Source organism: Leucoraja erinacea, chromosome 13, assembly GCF_028641065.1.
Source record: "Leucoraja erinacea ecotype New England chromosome 13, Leri_hhj_1, whole genome shotgun sequence".
NCBI lineage: Eukaryota > Metazoa > Chordata > Chondrichthyes > Rajiformes > Rajidae > Leucoraja > Leucoraja erinaceus.
In genome coordinates, this window is record NC_073389.1 from 33,638,169 (window position 1) to 33,662,867 (window position 24,699).

Genomic DNA, 24,699 nt, shown 5'->3' on the forward strand with positions numbered 1-24,699 from the left:
AGCCTTGAGATGCTCCCGTGCTGATTGTTATCGAGGCTGACACATTTCCACCAATACGAACAGACTGTGGTCTGTGGATGAGGAAGTCGAGGATCCAGTTGCAGAGGGATGCGCAGAGACCCAGTTCTGCGAGTTTGGTAACCAGTTTGTAGGGGATGATTGTGTTCTTCAGTTCCTCTTCTATAGAACCAGTCTTCAGTTCTGCTTCTATGGAACCAGTCTTCTAGCAGTAATCTCTCTCCAGAGTTCCAGCCCAATCTTCTGTCCCTCTTCCATGGGACCAATCTTCTACCTCCTGGCTGTAAGGTAGCTTTCGACTCTAGATATAGTGACAAACTTTTATATTGTTTCAAGGATTCCTCCTTTGTCACTATGATTGAAGATGGGTTTAGGAGATAATCGATACGCATTCAAGAGCTCTCCATAAGACATTCAATGCCATTGAAAGATAAATCTTCCAAACCCAGTCTCTTAATTAATAGTTTCTTTATTGTAGTAGTAAAAACAGTAAGATATTCATCCAAACGTCTTCTTGTTTAAGTACATTTTGATCTTACTCGTAGTCAAACTCGTGCATGGTGGAAAGCTGTGACCTCTCCTCCATGCCTGGGACCACCACTGCTCCGGGTCCCATTCGTCCGGGGTTGCCCCGGACGTCTCTGGCCTACCCCTGGGTGGGAATGGGACACTCGGGGGGGGGGGGGGGGGGGGGGGGGGGGGGGGGGGGGATGGATCCAGTGGCGGTTCGGGAACGCTTGCGGCGCCGGGGACTCGGGCATGATCCTGGCTGCGGATGAGGCACGGGTCTGTGTGGGCACTCTCCCCTGTCTCCCACTCGCATCTGCCCCCGTCTCTCTACATCCCGCTCTCCCGCTACCTGGCACCCAGATTAAATATATTTTTACACATAAATTATGAATAAAGATAAGAATTTATACACAGTTTATGTAGTCAGCGCTTCGTTCGCTGTTTCTTTATGGCGAATGACCTTTGACAAATCCTATGATTCCTTTTATTTTGTCGGAATACCGAACTCGCTTATTGCCTGTCAATTTCAATGGATTCCCGCAGTGTAACTAACAGCCTATGTTCTTAAAACGGCTGTTAGTGTCTGATTACTGTGAGATGAGCTCAGTCCACTACAACCAAAATCTGTGGGTCCATAATAACGAAGGTAGACTGTTTCGGGTTTTTTTTAATTTATTTAACCTTTTAATATTTGTTTATTACATTATCTATGGATTACTGTGTTTACAAACCTGTTGTGCTGATGCAAGTAAGATCTTGACTATCTTGACTATATTTTGCATTCTGTATCTTCCCTTATTCTCTATCTATTGTACTTGAGTTTGACATGAATATATTTATGTATAGTATTAACTGATCTGATAGATGGCATGCAAAACAAAGCATATTTGGTACTGATTGTGGATGATCAGGAATTGAATGGCGGCGCTGGCTCAAAGGGCCGAATGGCCTACTCCTGTACCTATTGTCTATTGTCTGTTGTCTATTGTCTATATCACTGTACCTTGATACAAATGACAACAAAAATACATCTAAAATTAAATCATAATCAAATTAACATTTATCTTGGTATTGGTATTGATTTATTATTGTCATGTACCAAAATACAAAGAAAAACTTTGTTTTCCATGATGTCAAGGCAAAATAATACCATACAGGAATACAATAAAACTATATGTAAGTATAAAAGGTAGTGCAAAAGGCAACAGTACATAATGTAGTTTTATACAGTAGCTACAGAGAAATTGCAGATTAAAAAAAAAGTGCCAGATCTGCAACAAAGACGATTGGGAGATCAGGAATACATCCTTAGTTTATGAGAAGTCTTTTCAAGAGTTTGCTAACTGAGGTTAAAGCTGTTCTTCAATTTGGTGGTACGTGCATCTTTCCATAATGTTTTCTTCTGCCAATCTGTACTTTCTTCCCTCTACTACCATGCTTTCTTAATTGTTTTAGACATATTCCCGATAATCTTGTGTCTATTATCGTGATTGTACATTAAGTTGCCCTCTAAAATATGCTGTTTTTGTTCTCAGTCCCTTATTTCTGCTAATATTTTGTGACAGCATAATAATGAGAAATCCTTGCTTAAATCACCTTGATAACTACTTTTTCTACCACGGTTGTGGGTTTCCCCCCCTGTATTTTGTAGTACTGCAAATCAGACAGTATATAGATGTTCTATTTTTATTGTATGGTCTTATTTCTGTTTCAGTCTAAATCTGTTTGTGCACCTCTACCCTTTAACAAACTACTCCCTTATGGTTTATATTGTAAATCCGCAGTGGTTCTGATGAAGATCAAAATGATAAGAAGGCCCTTGGTTCAACTTCGAGTAACTACTGCATGGACAACGGAGATGATGAAAGTTGCAATGATTGGGAAGATAACTACAAATGGAAAATGAGAAATAAAACAAAAGGTGGTAAATCATTTTTTAAAAATCTGATGTTCTATCATTCAATCAAAATCACAATCAATCAATCACAATAATATTTTATTAGCCAAGTATGTTTTGCAACATATACGAGGAATTTCATTTGCCAAGTCAGTCATACAAATAAAAAGCAACGAAACACACATTATATATTTTAACATAAACATCAACCACAGTTCAATCTCTTACCATCTTTGCTCTCCAAAGGAGGGCCTTTGGAGGGCCTCGAGCCCTCCATTGACGGGACCATTTGACTCCCATAGCCGGCGGTGTTTGGGCCCTCCGCATCAGGGCGATTAGCTCCTGCATCGGGAGGATGTCAGCTCCCACGCGCCGGCGATCGGACCCCGGGTCAGGCCTGGTCGAACCTCTGCATCTTTAGAGCTCTCGACTCGGCCTCTCCCGAGACTGCGAGCTCTCGATGGTAAAGTCTGCAGGTCGCGGTCGAAGCGATTCCAGGCAAGGGATCGGCTCCGATGTTAATTCCACACCCGCGGTGGGGCTCAAAGTTAATCCGAGGAGGCCTCCAGCTCCATCGATGTTAGGCCGCAGAGCGACCGGAGATACGACCCGGAAAGCAATCACATCTCCGGCAAGGTAAGAGACTGGGGGAAAAAAAGTTTCCCCCTCCCCCACCCCCTCCCCTCACATAAAACAAACCAGAGACAGTTACACAAACTTTTAAAACACACAAAAAAAAAAGACGAAAAAACGGATAGAATGTTGGTGGGGCTGCCAATCGTGCGCGAATCGTGTAGCAATTGCAACAAATAATGTCCATTTCTATGGTTTTTCTTTCTTTTATGCTAAGATGGAAGATTGAAAAAACCCCAGAAACATCATTCCTGTTTATCAAATAATCATGGAACCTTTGAGGTACTGCAGCTCGCGCACAATTAAATTCTATTACTTAAGTCTGTTTCCTGAAATTGGAATGCTCTGTATTTCTTTCCTTGAGAAGATATTTTTTATTTCTTTGAATTGAAAATGAATGAAAGCTCAATGTGCTAATGTTTTATGAGAGACGGAGAACTCGAAGATAGGCAAAAAAAGTTTGAAAAAGTAACAATTCACATCTTTAATTCTGAATGTTTAAAATAGTTGAGGTATTTGATCAACACACACAAGGTGTAACACAAGGTGGGTATTTTGTAGCTTGTCTGTGTTGAACCTAATAGAGAGATTATCTGCCAGCAATTGTTGAACAAATTTGTATATGAAGCATGGCCAGTGTAGGATGCAAGAATGTATTGAATTGCATACTTGGATAACCACAATGTTTCGAGGAAACCAACATTAAAAAAGGATTAAAAAAATGTTCATGCAATCAACCTGTTGCTGAAAACATTTTTGAGATATGCATTTGAGATATACAAGGGTTACTATTTTATTGGTTTTAGAATAATCAACATATTTTCAAGATAAATATAACCACTTTTGATTATAGTTGTTTGTTACTAACCCCTGCTCCTGATGAGGAATTAACATTTAGTTTGGTATGTGAAAATAGGTCCTGCACTTCAGTCATAAGCCGAGTGCACATGTTGGAATTAATCACTTGTTTTGTTGCTAAAAGAAAAAATGCTTTACATTATTTATTTATCTGGAGTGTTATTTTTCTTAGGGTTCCAATGTGTCCAAACCAACTTTCCAAGAACTTGATTCTTTCAGTAAGTTTTGCACTTCATATTTTATCATTATGTTTATTGTATGTTTTCTGAATCTGGAACAATTCAGGGTTGTATTTTCTTGGGTTTGGTTTACAGGGTAATTTGTTAGAACTTTTTACATCATCATGGAAAAAAAATAGTATGAGAAAACTAGACCAAGTGCAGACCCGTTGGGTCTGATCCCCCAACGTGCGGGGTTGGGGGGGGGGGGGGAGGCGGCATGCAGCATCACACACTAACTACCCCCCCCCCCCCGCTCATGCTAATAGAGGGGAGGAGGGGGGAGAGAGAGAGAGGGAGGAGGAGGGGGGGGAGGAGGAGGGGGGGGGGGAGAGGGGGGGGGGGGGGGGGGGGGGGAGGAGAGGGGAGGGGAGGGAAGGAAGAGGAAAGAGGGAGGAGAGGGGAGGGGAGGGGAGGAGAGGAGGGGGGAGGAGGGGGGGAGAGAGGAGGGGGGAGAGGAGAGGGGGGGGGAGGAGAGGGGGGGGAGGGGGGGGGGGGAGGGGGGGGGGGGGGGGGGGGGAGGGGGGGGGGGGGGGGGGGAGAGAGAGAGTGCCTTTTTACTTCAACCCAAACCCAAACAACCATTTGCAGGCAGTGCGTTTTTACCTCTAACCATATTTTCATTTTCAAACCAAATTAAGGGTACTCACAGTGCTGTAGACATTTGTCAGTGTCATTCAAAGCCCTGATTGAGGCACACCACTTGCAGAGACTGATTGAGGCACACCACTTGCAGAGACTGATTGAGGCACACCACTCCCTGGTTTTATAGTCCCTTCCCTTGCCTCCAGCGGGGGCAGCAGAGAGAATGGGGAATTTAGTAAAAACATTAATATCTCTGTCATATTTCATCGACGGGAAAAATTCTCAGCACACGTACAGCGGAGGAGGGCTCTGAGCGAGGTGGATAAAAATGACGGCCGTAGGTGGCGGCGTTCTCTCGGAAATCGCAGCACAGATCGCCAAAACCGGTCAAGAACAGAGTTTTAGTAATATAGATAGATAACTGCCTGTTGGGAATCTAGGACCAGTGCCATAGTATAAATATTAAACCAGGCCTTTCAGGAGTGAAGTTAAGCAAAGCTTCTACATTACGAGGAAGGTAAAAATTTGAAACACACTCATGAATGGCAATTGATGCAGGGTCAATTTTAAGTTTGAGTTGAATGGGTTTTTGATAACTAAAGGTATTATAGATTGTGTGAAAATGGCAGACAGATTAATTTTAATCCTATTGAGGGCAGAACAGGCTCAAGGACCTAAATGTCCGTGTATATTTTGTTCCTTCTTTTCTCCCTCCTGTATTTACTTTGTCTTTTAAATGCAACTACTATTTGCCTATTATTTCCTGTGTAATTGTGAGTTGCACTTGTTAGCCATTCTAAGAGGTTTATTGAAAAAAAAATCCTTTTGGTATGTTAGTGACTATTTTTACTTTTTTGTTTGGCCTCTCTCAAATGGAAAAAGCATCTCCACTACCCTTTTAAAATGATGTTATCAGTTTGCTCTTATCCACATTACTGGAAAAACTCACTCCAACTGCCTCAATTCCAGTTCTTCTGTTTCATTTTTATGATATGTATACTAGAGCAATGCCAGATACATCATTTATTATTATTATTATTATTATTATTATTATTATTATTATTATTATTATTATTATTAATATTATTATTAAATCATTCAAAACATTAGCAACGCAGTGGTGCTGGTTTCTGATGGGCATTCCTTACACTGCTATGTACGACAGTGATTGCAACTTCTCTGCTACAGAAGGTTGTTGAGGCCAGTTCATTGGCTATATTTAAGAGAGAGTTAGATTTGGCCCTTGTGGCTAAAGGGATCAGAGGGTATGGAGAGAAGGCAGAGATGGGATACTGAGTTGGATGATCAGCCATGATCATATCGAATGGTGGTGCAGGCTCGAAGGGCCGAATGGCCTACTCCTGCTCCTATTTTCTATGTTTCTATGAAGTGTGGATGGCTGTTGGCTCGTTAGGAAGTCATCCGCCCCATTGACAGGCCTTGTTTTTGGTCGTGCTGGGGGTTCACAGCCCCCTCCTCACCTGGCAATCCAAGCGGGGGAGACGGTTTAGTCGCCGACTATCCGACCATGGAGCAGGTAGCACAGGATTACATGGTACCCGTGGCAAAGGAAACTCCCCCCGACCTGACCTGATGATACATCAAGGGTGACTATTTTATTGGTTTTAGACTAATCGGCTCATTTTGAATGCAAGGATCATAATCTAGAGTGACTATTAACTACTTTATTTGCGATGCAAAAGGACACAAATTGCTGGAGTAACTCAGCAGGTCAGGCAGCATCTCTGGAGAATATGGATAGGTGATGTTCAGGGTCGAGATTCTTCTCCAGCCTGGAGAATCCTGAAAGAGGGTCTGGACCTCAAACATCACCTGTCCTGTTTACCGGCGATGCTGAGTTACTCTAGCACTTTGTGTCCTTTGTGTATTAACCAGCACATGCTGTTCTTTGTTTCTACTTATTTGAGATGCAGTTTGATTGCTGCCATGGTGATTATTAATATGGTTTCAATGGTTTTTTTTAATTTTCAAGCTAAATAATTGTAATTTGATCTACCTCATTCCTTAGAATCAATGGAAATGGCTGGGACCGTTTCCACTGGAGTGAAGCTCGGTTTTTAATACCATAAATAGCTGATACGTTGTGCCAGCAAGCACACCATGATTTTTCCATGCAAATTTCACCCTTCAGGTGCTCTTCTACCACTTTGCACTGGTGGTGGATTTAGCAGTTATTTAAGGAGTGTAGATGGGTGTGGGTCATTTGGCTGCCTTGTCCTATTGTGTTTTGTTGGCACTCTGCATCTAAGCACTTGGAAACCACTCCAGCCTACTCCTGACCTGTGCCTTAACAAATGATAGAATGTCTTGGGAGTCAGGGAGGGGGGTGAATCACTGCGCATCTAATGCCTAGAATACTTGTTCTTAAGAATTAGTCCAAATGCGATTGGAACAATTGGGATTATAGATAGTGGTGTCCCCAGAATGTTGATGTACGGAATTGAGTAATGATAATACATCATATCTATAATTACTAAAAGTCTGATCTTGACCACTTCCTGTTGTTCTGTATATTGATTTTAGAAAAAACGCTACCACTTACGGCTGTGATTTTTGGCCATCTTACTCAGAGTCCCCCTCCGCTGCGCAGGACAAGAGGATTTTTACCATCAATGAAAATTAAAAGAGTTATTAGTGTTTAAAAATGTTGAGATTCTCTTCTGAAGGCTCCCTTCCGGAGGGAATATAAAACCCGGAAGTGTTGAGTGCCTCAGTCAGTGCCTCAGAAATGCTAAAGCTGTGTTGTCAATAATGTATTATTTCTATTCAGATTTCTAGCACCTAGTTTCTCTTTTTAAATCCCCAGGTTGCAACAACAGGAATTCCAACAAAATGTCAAATATCCCTGAGAGAGATTATTTGGAGCACAGTGATATGAACACTGAGAGAATTAAAGGGAATACAGCAGAGCTCTTGCAGGTACTTGCAAATAATATACAAAAATTCATGATGCTGAAGTAAATGTCAGGACTTTCTTTGTTTATAAGGTTTTACCATCCATTTAGTGTTTCATGCATTTTTGTTTTAAAGTTAGCTGATTTGAGTGTTATTCATTTAATTTAGATTTGCAATCTATATTACTAAAAGTCTAAACTGTGAGCGGTTTTACTGACCTGTCAGTGCCCTTAATGTAGTTTGAAAATGTAGTTTGAAAATACAAAAGTGTGTTTTGGTTTGAAAGTGCTAAAGCTGTGTTGCCTTTGGTTTTGGAAGTGCTAAAGCACGCTGTCTTGCCTTTGGTTTTGAAAGTGCTCAAGCAAGCTGCCTTGCCTAATTAGAGCTGCCTTGCCTATTTAGAGCTGCCATGCCTATTTAGAGCTGCCTTGCCTAATTAGAGCTACCTTGCCTTCTATATAATTAAAAGTCTAATCTGGCCTACTTCCTGTTTGCACTTTATATTGATTTTAGAAAAAACGCTACCACGTACGGCTGTGATTTTTTGGTCATCTTACTCGGAGTCCCCCTCCACTCATCAGGTGCCGAGGATTTTACCCATCGATGAAAAATAAAAGAGTTATTAGTGTTGAAAAAATGTTGAGATTCTCTCTCCTGTGAATCACGCCATGAAGGCCATGCCCCTTTTGGTGGGAGGGACTATACAACTCAGAAGTGTGGGTGTGGCTCAGTCTCTGCAAGATGGGGGAGGGAGAGGTCACGACTCGTTGTCGTTAGTGGCCTTGCACCCTGCTTGAAATGGTATGAAACTGCACTTGAATTTGGTGCCCTTGCACCCTGCTTGAAATGGAATTTCAAGGAATAGCCGTGAGTCAACTGCGAGCCCACCAGCCGTGAGTGAATGAGCTGCCAGCACAACAGGCTTGAGTGACTGAGCCGCCAGCCCAAGTCTCACTTTTGTCCCTTTTGTTTCTTCCTCCCCATCTAAACGGATAGCTTTGAGTTTTTCAGAATTGGGTCTGTTTACACTTTAGGGCATAGGAAAGAGTGAGGATGAGCAGACCCGTATTTTCCACTTTCTATGATCTTATGTTCATATCTCCATGCTTCAATTTTCCCTTTGCCCTCCTGAAATGTACATTTTTACCGAATTGTATTTCCTGCAGGGGTGAAATTCAAGGTGTTGTAAATTATTAGCTTAAGGAGAAGGTGGAAAAAGACACTGCAGTTTTATCTGTTTACTTCATCCATATAAATAGCAAATGGAAAATGGAGTCTTAAATACCTTTTCACTGACTGCCTGATCTAATATTCCAGCATTATCCATTTCTCGTTCAGATTTCCGGTACTTAGCATTTTGCATTTGAATTATTATACAAAATTTTCAACTACAACTTCTTTTTAAAAATAAATTAAATAGCTACATGTAAGAGAATATTTACAGGATGAGCAAAGAAGGATGGAATTAAGTTAGGCACTTCATGAATGAATATTGACATAAATGAGTGGACATTGGGCTGTTTCAATGTGGCAATATTCTGTGCTTGTGTTTAATGTTTAATGTTTTATGTGTTATTCCTAACTGTCACTGTATGTTACGTTGTCACTTGCGGGCAGAGCACCAAGACAAATTCCTTGTATGTGAATACTTGACCAATAAACTTATTCATTCATTCATTCATTGCACAGCATAGTGTCAAAGCAGATCGGCATATATAGAGAAGATACAAGGAATTGTAGATGCTGGTTTGTACAGAAAGGCACAAAGTTCTTATCACACTATCAGTGGTTTACAACAAATTAATTTGCTGTTGTTCTATAGGTCATCATATGTGTCACCCTCTGGATACAGATGAGGGGGTCTGATTGGCAGATAGATGGATAAAACCCTGAGTTAAAAAGACAAAGGACTGTGAGATAAGGTGACGAGAAATGTGAAATGTAAAGCCAGAGGTTATTCTTTGGTTAATTACCTAAAATTGGAGAATTCAATGCTCATACCATTGTGTTGTGGGCTACCCAAGTGGAACTTGAGGTCCAGTTGTGTGTAACCTCACTCTAGCAACGGAGGAAGCCCAGTACGGAAAGGTCAGTATGGGAATGGGAAGGATATGTTTGGTTCGCCCTCTGGATTTTCCGGTTGCTACCCAAGCAACCGGAAGATCCAGAAGGCGAACCAAACGCGGTATTCAGCGAAATGGCAGTCGAATCTATGCTTGATCTCGCCGATGTCAAAGAAGCAGTAGATGAGGTTGGAGGAGGTACATGTGACATTCTGTTTCACCTGGAAAGACTGCTGGAGTCCCTGGATTGATGTGAGGAAGGAGAAATAAGGACATGTTTTGCATCTCCTGCAGTTACAGGAGTACCTGTGGAGTGGGTGTTTTTTGTGGTATAGTGAACCAAGCAGTTGTGAAGAGAGTGGACTCTGGAAAGCAGAAATGGGGTGGGGATGGGAAGATCTGGCAAGTGGTGGGACAAATGTTGCAGTTGGCAGAAATGTTGGAGAATGATGTGTTGGATGTAGAGGCCAGTGGGGTGAAAGGTAAGCACCTTATCATTGAGTGCTCCAGATTGGCTTCCTTTCCGTTGGTGAAACCATTGGTGAAACATTGGTGAAACCGTTTTGCCAAACACTTGCGTTCAGTCTGCTAAGGCCTGCTGCTAGTTGCTAACCATTTTATCTCCCCATCATATTTCCAAACAGACCTTTCTGTCCTGGGCCTCTTCCATTGCCAGAGCATGGCAAAACACAAACTGGAGGAACACCACCTCAGATTCTGCTTGGGTAGCTTACAACCAAACAGTATGAATATTGAATTCTCCAATTTTAGGTCACCAAACCAAAAAGCAACCCCATTTTGTTTTCCTCCCTTCACTTCCCTGTGCCCCATCTGGATACACACCCACTTATACTAACTTCCCTTATACTGTACACGTGATGTATCCCATAGGACATCACTTTATCCCATTTTGCACTTTGGCAAAATAGTAGCAGGTGGCACAACTTTAAACTGAAAGGTAACACAAAAATGACACAAAGTGCTGAAGTAACTCAGCGGGTCAGACAGTATCTCTGAAGAACATAGATAGGTGGGCAGCACGGTGGCGCAATGGTAGAGTTACTGCCTTACTGCGCCAGAGACCCAGGTCTGATCCTGACTACGGATGCTGACTGTTCGGAGTTTCTATGGTTTCACTGTGACCACCTGGGTTTTCTCCAGGTGCTCCGGTTTCCTCACACATCCCAAAGATGTACAGGTTTAAAGGTTAATTGGCTTCTCTAAAGTGTTAATTGTCCCTAGTGTGTGGTTTAGTGTTGGTTTACGGGGTGAGCACTGGTTGGCGCGTACTAGGTGGGGGAAAGGACCTGATTCCAGGCTGTATCTCTAAAGTTAAATTCCCCCCCCAAATTTTACTTTTAAATAATCAAGAGCCCAATACCATGTTAAACTAATTGACAGTATTTGTTGTCACAACTCTAGAAATTTTGAGACATTATTACTCACTGAGATGGCCAGTCCTCATAGGTTTCTTTTGGCATGCATTAAGATTGATTGAAGCTCTGGTTCTCTGACCGTGAGAATTTTAGACCACTTCCAATACAATCAACCAACAGGCTAGTGGAAATAAGCAGGCAGACCCAAGCGCTCTCTCTTTTCTCTCCCCTTTGATCTGTCCAGTGAGTCTCTTTCACCAACTTGGTTACACTTCACATTTCACAAGTGTACTTAAAACTTGTTTGTGCCTTTAATCAACTTTGAAATCTCATCTGGCCATTGCCTGAAAGATCTATTCATCTTTGATGGTACACAAAAATGATGGAGAAACTCAGCGGGTGCAGCAGCATCTATGGAGCGAAGGAGTTTCTGTGATGTGATGTGATGTGAGTATCTCCAGCATTTTTGTGTACCTTCGATTTTCCAGCATCTGCAGTTCCTTCTTGAACACAACTATTCATCTTTGATGTTTGATTAGTAAAACATATCATCCTTACCTTCTCACAGCACCATTGTTCAGTTCAGCTCTACTGATTCCACAATTTTTTTCTACATGGTCATTTGATTGATCATACCTTGATTAGGCAATATGTAGCACTTCTCTCAGTAACCAGTTTTAACAATGAATGTGAATGCCATATTAAACAATAGTAACGCACTAAATCAAACGTATATACGTGGACATGCTAATTACTTTTACATTATTACACAATTAGTCTCCATTTAACTGATTCTGGAGAGTAGATGTGCAGCATCCACTCATTCTTAAATGTAATTTTGTATTGCTGGAGTAAAGTGCTGCCCCCACTTGCATCTGTGAATGTAGATAGCTCTCTTTGACAAGAAAGTTATTTAGCTGGATTGCAAGTCATTCTGAAGGATGGGAGGTTCTACTGCAGTTGTACAGGGTCTTGGTGAGACCCACCACACCTGGAGTATTGCGTACGTTTTGGTTTTTGCAGAGAGGAAGACATTATTGCCATAGAGGGAGTGCAGAGAGTGTTTCACCAGACTGATTCCTGGGATGTCAGGACTGTCTTATGAAGAAAGACTGGATAGACTTGGTTTATACTCTCTAGAATTTAGGAGATTGAGAGGGGGGATCTTATAGAAACTTTACAAAATTCCTTAAGGGGTTGGACAGGCTAGATGCAGGAGGATTGTTCCCGATGTTGGGGAAGTCCAGGACAAGGGGTCACAGCTTAAGGATAAGGGGGAAATCCTTTAAAACCGAGATGAAAGAACTTTTTTCACACAGAGAGTGGTGAATCTCTGGAACTCTCTGCCACAGAGGGTAGTTGAGGCCAGTTCATTGGCTATATTTAAGAGGGAGTTAGATGTGGCCCTTGTGGCTAAGGGGATCGGGGGGTATGGAGAGAAGGCAGGTACGGGATACTGAGTTGGATGATCAGCCATGATCATATTGAATGGCGGTGCAGGCTCGAAGGGCCGAATGGCCTACTCCTGCACCTAATTTCTATGTTTCTATGTTTCTATGTGATGTGAGTTTCTCCAGCATTTTTTTGTACCTTCGATTTTCCAGCATCTGCAGTTCCTTCTTGAACACAACTATTCATCTTTGATGTTTGATTAGTAAACATATCATTCTTACCTTCTCACAGCACCATTCTTCAGTTCAGCTCCACTGATTCCACAATTTTTTTCTACATGGTCATTTGATTGATCATACCTTGATTTGGCAATATGTAGCACTTTTCTCAGTAACCAGTTTTAACAATGAATGTGAATGCCATATTAAACAATAGTAACACACTAAATCAAATGTATGTACGTAGACATGCTAATTACTTTTACATTATTACACAATTAGTCTCCATTTAGCTGATTCTGGAGAGTAGATGTGCAGCATCCACTCATTCTTAAATGTAATTTTGAATTGCTGGAGTAAAGTGCTGCCCCCACTTGCATCTGTGAATGTAGATAGCTCTCTTTGACAAGTCTGTTATTTCTGGATCAAGTCATTCTGAAATGGGTTACTTCTGATATTGGCTGTGTGCTCTTGGCCAGTAGTTATGTACATATAAGCATTGTAATTATGTCTTTGTACAAAGATAGCAAGTTCCGGGAGATCTGAAAAATTATGTAAAAACCACCAGAGATTGGGATTTTTTGCAATTTAGATTTCTCAATGGAATTTTGAATGTCTCTGTTGTGTGTATTATTTTTAATATTACATAATTATCAATAATTAAACCATCTGGTAATGTGAGATTTTGTTTGAAATAAAAAGTGCAATTACAACATGCAACTAAAGTCTATAGTTCAGGAGGTTGCATTCATATTGTGTTGTTATGAATATACAATGTTAGTTTAATATTTGCTTAAATTTATGTCTTGTCCACTTCTTTTCCTAGTCGAAAGAAAATCCTGCCAGAGTAGCTGAGAGTGAGGAAAACACATCCTGCATGGATATCCACAATCTTGGTACAACTACTTGCTACAGTACTGATACTAGCTTTCATTAAAAAAGAATGGGTAATATCTGGGCACTAAGTAACTTTGTTATCTCTCCTGTTCTCACCAATTGGGTGTGGAAGCAATGGGTTTCAGTTCATGGGGCACTGGGTACTGGGTTGAAGGTGGTGAATCTGTGGAATTCTTTGCCACAAAAGGCTGTGGAGGCCAAGTCAGTTGACATTTTTAAGGCATAGATAGATAGATTCTTGATTAGTACAGGTGTCAGAGTTTACAGGGAGAAGGCAGGAGAATTTGGTTAGGAGGGAGAGATAGATCAGTCATGATTGAATGGCAGAGCAGACTTGATGGGCTGAATGGTCTAATTCTACTCCTATCACTTATGACATGAGATGTATGGTGGGGGTTAAGGTTCAAGTGAAGGGGAATGGAAAACATGTAAGTAAATGAGAACATACAAGGTAAAGAGGTGTAGGTGAGTGAAGTGGGTAATGATTTACACAAGAGGAAAAAGAGCATACAGGCAAAAGTAGATTTGGAATAAGGAAATGCAGTAAAAAAAATTGAAGGCTCCTTTTCTGAGGATTTTAAGTATTGATAACGAAAGAGTTCAATTAATGACACAAATAGTAATAAATGGCTACAGTTGTGTCTCCATTAATGGAAACGTGGTTGCAAAATAACCGTAGGCGTCAAGGGGATGTTGCTCCAATAGCTGGTCATATATTGCACAAAGAACGTAAGTTGCAACTGTTGATGGTTGGTCATTCCAGACATCAGGAGTTCCTCATGGCAGAATCCAATCAGCACCCTTGATCAACATCCTTACGTCATAAAGTCAGAAGTGGGAATATTACAGTGTTCAATTCCATTTGCAACTCCATAGCAAACTAACCACACTCTGGACAATATTCAGGCAGTGGTTTAAATGGCATAAGTGGTATTACCGTTGAATGTCAAAGATAAGTGACACTCTATGTGTCACTTCACCAGCATCGGGAGCTTGGGTCAACATTGACTGGAAATCCAACTCAACCAGGCATGTAAATACGGTGGTGCAAGAGCATATCAGAAGTTGAGAATCCTTTTCAAAAGAGAGAATTTGGCAAGTATCACATTTGGCACCTCAAAGCCTTATCTCAGTTTTCAACATACGTCAGGATGTAATGGAATATCCTTCACTTGCTTTCAAGAAGCTAAACACTATCCAGTTCAAAGTAACTCGCTTTTTGGCACCTCATTCACCACCCTAAATGTTCGTCCTGTTAACCACCAGCTCGCCATGTACTGCAGTTATTCACCCAGACTGCTCAAATTGCACCTCTCAATCCAACAAACTCTACCACCAGGAAGCACATGGGTTTCAGAGCATGGGTACATCACCATTAGCATGTTCCCTCCAAATCGCAGTCGGTCCTGACTGACTGGATGTGCAGCATCTTTATCAGAAGGTTTTGCAATGGTTCAAGACACTATTTGCTGTTAAACTTAAGCGATGTGTTCTTAATGTGAAGTGAAAAGTTTTGCATGATATTATTGGATTGCGGAGAACAGGCAAATGGCCAAATGACATTCCGCTGTGTTCTTGTCTTCCTCAGAAAAAGCAAAATTATTTTGGATCAAAATGCAAGCTTCTAGGAGGGTGGAACTCGTCTTTGAGCAACTCAGTAATGTGATAACCTGCCTTAAAAAGAAAATTTCCAATGGTTCAGCAAACAATCAAGGTAACAGATTTTCTGGCATAATTCATTTTTTTTAATACAGGTACAGGGTATTATGGTTTCAGTAAATTTTCAACTTGTGCGTTTTTGAAGCGAAGCGCCCTGTTTGGTTGACAAGGATGTATGTATAATAATTTTGAGTTATAAAACAGTAAACCAATTGTCTTATAGTATTTTTTAAACCACAAAAGATTTGCATTTATCCACAGACGCCCATACCTGCTGGCACTGTGTTTTGCATATTTCGGAAGCAATTTCTTTGAATTCAAATGATGAAGCAAACTAGGGAATTTGTGTTAATATGAATATAGTTTTGATGCACCGAAATATTGGCTGGAATTTTACAGTGTCTTAATGGCATCCTGATCTCACTACTGATCAGCATTATGTGCAGTTATGTTGTTGCATCTGGAAAGAGAATCTTACTGGGTAACCAAACTGCAACTGAGCAAAATCATACTTCAAATTTACTATCTATCAAACCACTCAATATATTTTCATGCTTCTGAACACATTTGTGCTTCACAGACTTCTTATTGGTGTTTCTTTTGAATGTTATTGATATTTTTCCACTTCTAAAATATGCTTTTAATGAATAAAGAGAAATAGGGACACAGCTGTAGCATGGATAAATATAATTATGTGGATATATTATTCACTGTAATAATGTCAGAGATAAGGAACTAAAGTTATGAGCATCGACAAAATATTAGAGCTATTTCCACAAATGTTACAAAGTCCAAGAGATTTATAAATATTGAAGAAATTGAGGGAATTGGTCTGAGGTCCTGAGGTGAAAGGTTGCTATAAACCTATTTACTGATGGAGCAGTTGTCAATGACGAAGTGACCTACTGTCTATTTTTTAAATGAAGATTGTTTTTCAGGGCAAACAAGGAGATGCTACTTGTTCTCTCATCATGGAACTCCATAAAGTATCCAGTGAAGTTAGGAATAATAAGAACCGTTCAATGTGGGATTTTTTTAATGGAGGTAGGAGAAGTAAAAACTTAGCAGAATAATGGATTAACGATGGGCAATTCATGGGGTTAGCCTTGCATTTATTTTCTGTATTTCAATCCGAACAACTAACTGTTCTTGTGCAATAGGATCTGGCTTGGTAAACATAGTTTCCCTTCATTCAGGAATTTTGAACTCTGCTAGTATTGCATTGTAAAATCCTTTGTGATTAGAAAGTAATGAGTTAAGAAGGGCATAGCATTTCTTGGTAATTAATCAGCTGGTGATATTACTCATTATGCATGAATCATACACTGGTCATTGAAGTCTCACAGTTTATAGTATGACAGTGACTTTACAGCAAGGGGACTTTGAAGGAAAGATTTATTTTGAGAAGTATTGAACACTTCAATAAATTAACATGATTCTAACTATGTTCTGTAATATAACAATTAAAATCAACGATCGAGTTCCACTGAATTAAATGTAGTCACTTCTGCTCTTGTCAAATTTATATTTGTCAAGTAGCTGAATAAAGAAAATAGTCATTGCTATTTGACTCCAAATCGTTGACTTCTTTTTAAGCCTATCAACTGAAACTGATTTATTTAAATATTGACATTTGGTACATTAATGCAAATAATATTTAACAGATTCTCCTGGCTAACTATCCACAATATTGATTAAGAACATTTTCTCTTACTGCAGAATATTTGAAGGCTTTAAATTTGCTCAACAAAGCTGGAATCTACAACAACTCGTTTTCACCTGACACAGCAGGTAAAGGCCAAACATTAAAATACCTTATTGTCTTTATTCCATTGAATTTAAGTTATGGACAGCAGTTACATTTATGTCTAACCATATAACAAGAATAGAAGGCATTGTTGTTATCAAACCACTTTGTTTTAGATCCATTGGGCTTTCATGTTTATCTTCTGTTAATTAACCTCATTCCAAATTATATTTAAAAGAAGAATTGCTTACATTTAAGGAGCATTTTTCACCATCCAAGCCAATCGTCTACATTTTATCCAAGATACTTTTCAGTCTGTTATGTATATTTTGGAGTGTTTCCAGTGTTATAATGCAGAGTTAGCAGTAGCAAATTTGCATAAGGTAGATTCCACAAACAACAGTGAAGTAAATGACCACATTTTCTGACTTTATAAAGTTAATGGTTGAGGGGTAATAGTCATAGAGAGATGCAGCACAGAAACAGAGTCCAAATTGTCCAACAAACAACTATTTACATTCAATTTTTTATTTATTTTTGTACTCCCCATATTCTTATCATCTCTCCCAAGATTCCATCACTCACCTACACTAGGGGCAATTTACAGTGTCTAATTAACTTAGCACATCAATTGGTATGTGGGAGAAAACCAGAACATCTAGAGGAAACCACACATTCACTGGGAGATCATGTAAACTCTGCATAGACAACATCCAAAGTCAGGATTGAACTAGGTCTCTGATGCTGTGAGACAGCAGCTCCACTATTTGCATCACTGTACTATCCTTTAGTATTAGCGTGAACATTGCATGTAACTCCTACCCACCTTCAACACTGCTGCATTCTCCAATACTGTATTGGTGTCACCACAATAGACACTTGTGCACATACGTACACTCTTTATCTCCAACCTTCCTGTCTTCCACCAGGTTAGCCTAACCAGTATTGCCCATTTCAGTATGTAATCTGATTGAAATCTAAAAGATGTTTCAATTATTTTTTGGTTGCACACGCTTTGGTTTTTAAATTATATTTAACAAAAATAGAGACACAAGGAACTGATCTGTCTGAAGAAGGGTCCCCACCCAAAACATCGCCTATCCTGTTCTCCAGGGATGGTGTCTATCCATCTCTGGAGAACAGGTGTCTATCGAGCTAAATTACTCTGGCATTGTCTTTTTATTAATAGAAAATGAGGAAAGGTTTCAGTTGAATTGTGAAGATATTTCGGAAAGAATGATAAATACTGAAGAAATGGAAGCAGAATTAGTATTGGACAATCCCCTGTTTTTGTAAGTATGCAGTATTTATTTCACTAGTTAAGGTTTCACCTTTTTGAGTTAATGTCATATAACTTTGTAAGTCACGGTGTATTGTATTGTGATGTATATCAGCTGTATTGTGATATTATTCAAAATTATGTCAGTAGTTCTCCCACATTTTATCTTGTCCTGATTATGTTTGTCTGCAATGTTGTTTGTCTGCATTACTCATAGTAAATCAGGGGTGTTGATGTGAAGATAACACTAACATCAAAAAATTGTGTATAGTTTTTGTTGATCTCGTATACTTTTGTGCATTTTTTTTAACACTTTCTGTAAGTTAACAAACAACTGCCCAAGGCATTGTAACTCCAATGAGTAGATTAGCATGTAATAATAATAATAATAAATTTTATTTGTTGGGCGCCTTTCAGACATCTCAAGGCCACCTTACATAGATTAACAGGAATATAAACATATAATCAGAGTAAAATAAATAATAAAGACATCACAGAGACACAAACTAAAAACAGAATTCAGTCCAAAAACAGAAAATCAAAAACACAATGTGAAGAGAGAGCAGCGGCAGCTAAAGCGCGCCAGCGTCCACTCTCCCTCCACGGCAGCCGTCTTGGACAAAGACTAACAGGATTACATTACAGACAAAAAAAATCATCCCCCCACAGTGGATACCACTGTGGGGGAAGGCACAATGTCCAGTCCCCACCCCAAGTTCACCCCAAAGTCAGGCCTATTGAGGCCACCGCAATTGCCTCCACGGAGGCCCGATGTTCCTGGCCATTCTCACCGGGTGATCTTGCCCCGGCGTCGGGAGAGTCCTCTCAGCAGCTGGGCCACCTGGAACGGCCGCTTTCTAGTTGGAGACCGCGGCTTCCGAAGCCGACAAGGCCGCGCCGGTTTGTAGCTCCCAGGCTCCCGATGATGAAGTTGTTGCCGCCCGCTCCGCTCCGCAGACCCGCAGCCCGGAGGTGTTGAACATGGCGGTCTCAGCTCACCGGAGCTCCAGCGTGTCGATCCAGTGCGGCGACCCAGGCAAGGCATCGCCCGCTCCGCTCCACTAAAGCGCTCCAGCGCTGTGCCGCCACCGAGGCCGAGGTGCTGGGCGGTCCCCGCCAGGAAACGGCGCTCCAAGCCCGCTGGTAGGCCACGAGGATGGGTCGACGGGCAGCCCGGAGAAAAAGCTGCCTCACCGACCAGGTAGAGTTGACACCTACCCCCCACATTATAAAGTCCATATCCCCAACGAACGAAAAACAGGACTCACTAAAAACTATAAAAAAAAGCGAATTAAAGCGGACTGGCAGCCATTCCTCAAGATGGCTCCTCCTACGTCATTATGGAGTCATAGAGCATGGGAACAAGCCCTTCAACCCAACTTGTCCATGCTGACCAAGATGTCCCATGTACACTAGTCCCACTTGCCCGCGTTTGGCCCAAATCCCTCTAAACTTTCCTATCCATCTACCTGTCCAAGTGTCTTTTAAATGTTGTTATAGTACCTATCTCAATTACCTTCTCTGGCAGCTTGTTCAATATACTCACCAATCTCTGTGAAAAAGTTGTCCATTGGGTGTCCTCTGGTTCTTGATTTCCCTCCTGTGAGTAAAATACTCTGTGCATTCACTCTATCTGTTCCCCTCATGATTTTATACACTTCGATAAGATCACCCCTTAGCCTCCTGCGCACCAAGGAATAAGGTCCTACCCTGCCCAATCTCACTCTGTAGCTCGGGGGGGGGGGGGGGGTTTCCATGGAAAACCGGTCAGTTTTCCCTGGTCCTGAAAACTCCAATGAGCCAATCAAAATGCCCGGTCAGTGAAGGAGATTGCCTACGGTTGCCCTCGACTGCCTGAAGATAAGTTCCAGCGACCTCATAGGACCACGTGTCGACCATGCTGCGAGATTGAAGGTCGAAGGCACTCTTCTAAACTCGCAGTGGTCACCCAAGTGGGACAGCCCCTTTAAACTTCCTCTAGACTGTGACACTAATGAAGTTGTTCCAAGCCTTTTCTGAGACTCCCCCCAACCCCAACTCTTTCCCTGCTGTACAACAACTGCAATGGTTCCTTTCCTGCACACATGCAGACTCATCAGTTTCATTTTCTTTATCTCTGATACTGTTTGGATCTCTAACCTTTTGGATCTCTCCGTCTCCATTTATAAACAACTTCTCTAAACCCGCTGACTCCCATACCTATCTCCTACTCTCAATTTCTGCGGCATCTAACTTCTGGGACCCAAAACTTACATTTCAGGGGATTGAGTTTGAGCTGAATGTCTTTTGCACGGTCCAGCACCTTCTTCGGATTGTCGTCGTGCTCATCCAGGTCGCACCCGTAAGCGAGAATGTCATCAACAATGATGGCGCATGGATACCCTGCAAACAGTTGTTCCATGGAAAACCTCACTGGCAGAGTTGATGTCAAAGGGCATTCTCAGGAATTTGTAACGGCCGAAGGGGGTGCCGAACGTAGTAAGGTTGGACGAGTCTGGGTCCAGCGGGATCTGCCAAAATGAGCTTTTGGCACCCAGAACGGAAAACACAGTTGCGTTGCCAATTTGTGAGGCAACTTCCTTTACCGTAGGGTAGTCTGGGCGTTTGATAGCTGTGTTGAGGTCCCTGGGGTTGATGCAGATACGAGTTTCTTCCTTGTTTTTCTTCGTTGCAACCACCATGGTGGAAATCCAGTCATGTGGGTCAGTAACTTTAGCAAAGACACCTAGGGAAACCATCCGCTGGAGCTCAGTGCGTACTCTTGTCGCGCATGGCATGCGGAACACAAAGTGGTGCTCGAACCACAGGAGTGACTTTGGGATCAACGGTGATGTTGTATTTGAGGACAGCTTACCAAGCTTATTGTTAAACAGTTCTCTATATTAAGAGAGTGTCTGCTGAGTGGGGCCGCCAGCGAGAAAGAGTTGATGGACAGCACGGTCAAAGTAGACTAGTAGACTAGGCCCAAATCGTGGCATGCATTGATACCAAGCAGAGTTTCAGAATCCCCCTTGACGATATAAACGTAAGGGTATGAGACTGCGAGTCTATGATGCAGTTTAAATCAGTTTCTGCAAGCGGGTGCAGAACATTAGATAAGGAAATGACATTACACTTCGCTCCTGTATCAATCTTAATGATCACAGGCTTGTTATTCACAATCATGGTTACCTCAGGGTCAAGCTGCTCGTTAGAGGAAGGGAGGAGGGAGTGAATGGCTGAACTGTTATCTTCTTTCAGAGAGGGATGCGGGGATGGCTCCTCCAGCTCTTGGCTTTCGTTATCAGCGGGCTCATGTTGTAACAGGTGCAAGTTCGTCCTTGGGACGGATCGAGTCGCATGGGAACGGCAATATTTTGCAAAGTGGTTGAATGTCTTACAGAAATTGCAAATCTTACCACAAGCAACCACAAAATTCCCGACCTGGAGCATGAGAATTGTTACAATTAGGACATCGAGCAGCAGACCTTCGTTGCAGCCAGGGAAGGGAAGTCTGTGGATGTTTGTTACGACAGGAGGTTTCTGTAAGGTTGACACTATACTGGGTGCGCTGCCAAGAGGTCACAGACTTAGTGTGAGAAGCCGTTATTTCAGCGATCCGACAGGCGTGTTCGGCTTGATTTAGAGTCAGTTCAGTAATAGGAAGCAGTTCGTCTCTCACCTTGTCACTGAGCATACCTCCAACGAGTTTGTCGCGGATAACTTAATCGCATAAATTTTCAAAATGACAGTGTGCAGCCATGTGTTTTAAGTCGCTGATAAAGCACTCAATTTGCTAGTCAACTTGTTGCATACGAGCAAAAAACCTGGTGTGTTTGATTATAGCGTTCAACTGTCTAAACTTTGCAAGCAGGACAGCAGGGTCATCAATCGCTTCTGCAGGCACTTGGACCAGACCGTTGAGGTCTAAAACAGCAGGCGCAAAAGCAAAACGGTCTGCGCGTTTCATTGCCTCAGGGCCAGCCAGGTTTAGTAGCACGGAAGCACGTACCTCTGGAGAATCGTTGCGATGAATACAAATGTAGTGAGCGTAGTCGCGCTTGAAAAGGTGCCAGCGTTCAGCAATATCAGAGTCAAAGATCAGACGGCGAGACGAGTTTGCCATGATGGAAATAACAGGCACATAAAGCAAATGTGAAAAAATAAAACCCGATAAACTTGAACGGAGTAGGTAAGAAATCACTTCTTGACACCATGTAATGAGTCGAGTCATGCACACGTATTTATTAAAGTACACTTACAGCATTGGTCTGCATGGTGTTACAGTAACTAGCAGCTACTCTGACTAAATTATCTAAGCAAACTCCTGGTAATATAAACCGCATAGTAGGCTGAGCTACTACTAACAAGCAATACAATTGGTAAGTAAGCAGCAATCAATCTACATAGGCGACACCTTCTACTTTTAGAGCTTCGGAAATATTCCCCATCATTCTTAAATGTGTCTTCCCCTCCGCCATAGTTGTTGGAGTATTTTGTCAAATTTGCACATATCTGCTCTCAGTCTTCCGCTCCCTTCACTCGGACAGAACAGCAATAGAGATTCTTTGCTTGGTTCTTGCCTTTCACCTCACCAGCCTTCTTATCCAACACATAATCCCCTCGATTTTTACCAGTTCTAATGTGATCCTATCACCAGTCACATCTTTCCCTTGTAAATCATCCATTCCCACCCATCCCTTCCATCCCCTGAAACCTTCCCCTGATGTAACAGTTATGTTGTTACCTCCTCTCTCACCACCATTCATGCATCTAAACAGTCCTTTAAGGGGTGGGAGTTTTCCTGCACCTCCTCCAACTTAGTCAACTGCACTTACTGTCCTCCTCAACATTGGTGAAACCAAACATAGACGAGCTGACCATTTTGTGGAGCATCTGCACTATGTTTGCAACGGCCATTTTGACCTAGATGTGCTTCATTTTAACCCTCCTTCCTATTCCCATATGGATCTGTCTGTTCTATGCCCTCGCAATTTCTATCGAGAGGGTAAACACAAATTGGCAGAACAACGCCTTGTATTCTGCTTGGGTGGCATTCATTACAATAGTATGAACATTGAATATTCCAATTACAGATGACCCACAAGGCTCACCCCCACCCACAATGTTCTCCTCACATGTACACTTGCATGTAACCTAGATTTCTGTCTTTGTTCACCTGTGAACCAGCATCTGCAGTTCCTCCTTACACATGTTGTCTGCTTTCTCCCAATTTGTTTTCTTTACAATGATGATGCAGCAATCTCTGCAGTAGAATTTGAACCATAATTTTCGGAACCCAAGTTAAACCTGCTACCACTGAGTCGTAACTGATATTATATTTGTTGAATGGCCTCCACCTTGTCTTTGTCAATTTTGTTCCACTTATCAACACATTAAGCATTCATCTCAATGACTAAGATTGATACAAAAGTGTTTCAGAGTTTAGAAGAGTAAGTGGTAATTTTATTGTGATATCCTTTAATGTTTGACAATTTATCTGAATATCTGTTGAAATCTTATTGGTGTTTAATATTGTTTTCCAGAATCTGGTATGTGTTTCATTGATTGGTGAACTAAGCACTGTGCTAACCATATACCAGATGGTTTTAATGTTGTCAGAGTTGAATATGATTGTGTTTAAGTATGATAGAAAAAGTAAATCTTTATGTTCTTTTAGACAAACATCAGTTATTAAAAGTCTGGCTTCCTGCGTCACCTGCCCATCACCTACAAAGGAATTAAATTACCCAAATGTTCCTGATCAGTTAATACTTCATCAGCGTAAGTGCAATACCATGTGTATCGCTGGAGTAATGCCTCAAACTTCTGATCATTTCAAAGGGGAAAATCCACTGAAAATTCCCATACTCTGCCGGTTTAAAAGAAGACATGCAAAACTGCACTGGGATACTGAGGTTTTGGAGCCTCCACATGTCTCTTACAAAGCTCCTTGTGGGAGAAGCTTGCGGAATTTCAAGGAGGTGCGCAATTACATTTATGAAACGCAGTGTGGCTTTCTTTTATTGGACTTTTTCTCTTTCAATACATACATTCAGCTTTCAAGAACATTTCCTTGCAAGAACCCAGTTGTTTATGAAGCTGATATAAGCCACGGTATAGAACCTGTTCCAATTTCTCTGCACAATGCGATTGACATCTCTACGCCAGAGCACTTTAAATACAGAAAAGCACGGTTGCCTCATGGATGCCTTATTAGCAATTCATCAGAGATGTTCCAACAGAAATGCAACTGCACAAATGGCTGCAGTGACGGGTTAGTATGATTATATAATTTATTGTTGTAATCCCCTTGATGGTCAACAAATATAAGAGCTTCTTTGTGTGGGATCAATTGAGTTCCAAATTTATCAACCAAAAATGGCAATTAGGATTAACACAGAGACACCAATGCATCAATTTATTTATGCAAAACCAAATTATTGTGAATGCA

The 24,699-nt window shown here is 41.4% G+C and overlaps 1 protein-coding gene across 1 annotated transcript in view; it reads left to right on the forward strand.

The window, feature by feature from the left end:
• Positions 1-24,699, forward strand: part of LOC129702836 (histone-lysine N-methyltransferase SETDB2-like) — a 69,147-nt gene that overhangs the window by 13,757 nt on the left and 30,691 nt on the right. Inside the window, exons 8-16 of the mRNA XM_055644863.1 lie at positions 2,313-2,449; positions 3,276-3,340; positions 4,089-4,134; positions 7,547-7,659; positions 13,511-13,580; positions 15,170-15,295; positions 16,960-17,031; positions 18,177-18,279; positions 23,926-24,522. Coding sequence (XP_055500838.1) covers positions 2,313-2,449; positions 3,276-3,340; positions 4,089-4,134; positions 7,547-7,659; positions 13,511-13,580; positions 15,170-15,295; positions 16,960-17,031; positions 18,177-18,279; positions 23,926-24,522 — 1,329 coding nt within the window. The remainder of the gene's footprint in view (positions 1-2,312; positions 2,450-3,275; positions 3,341-4,088; positions 4,135-7,546; positions 7,660-13,510; positions 13,581-15,169; positions 15,296-16,959; positions 17,032-18,176; positions 18,280-23,925; positions 24,523-24,699) is intronic.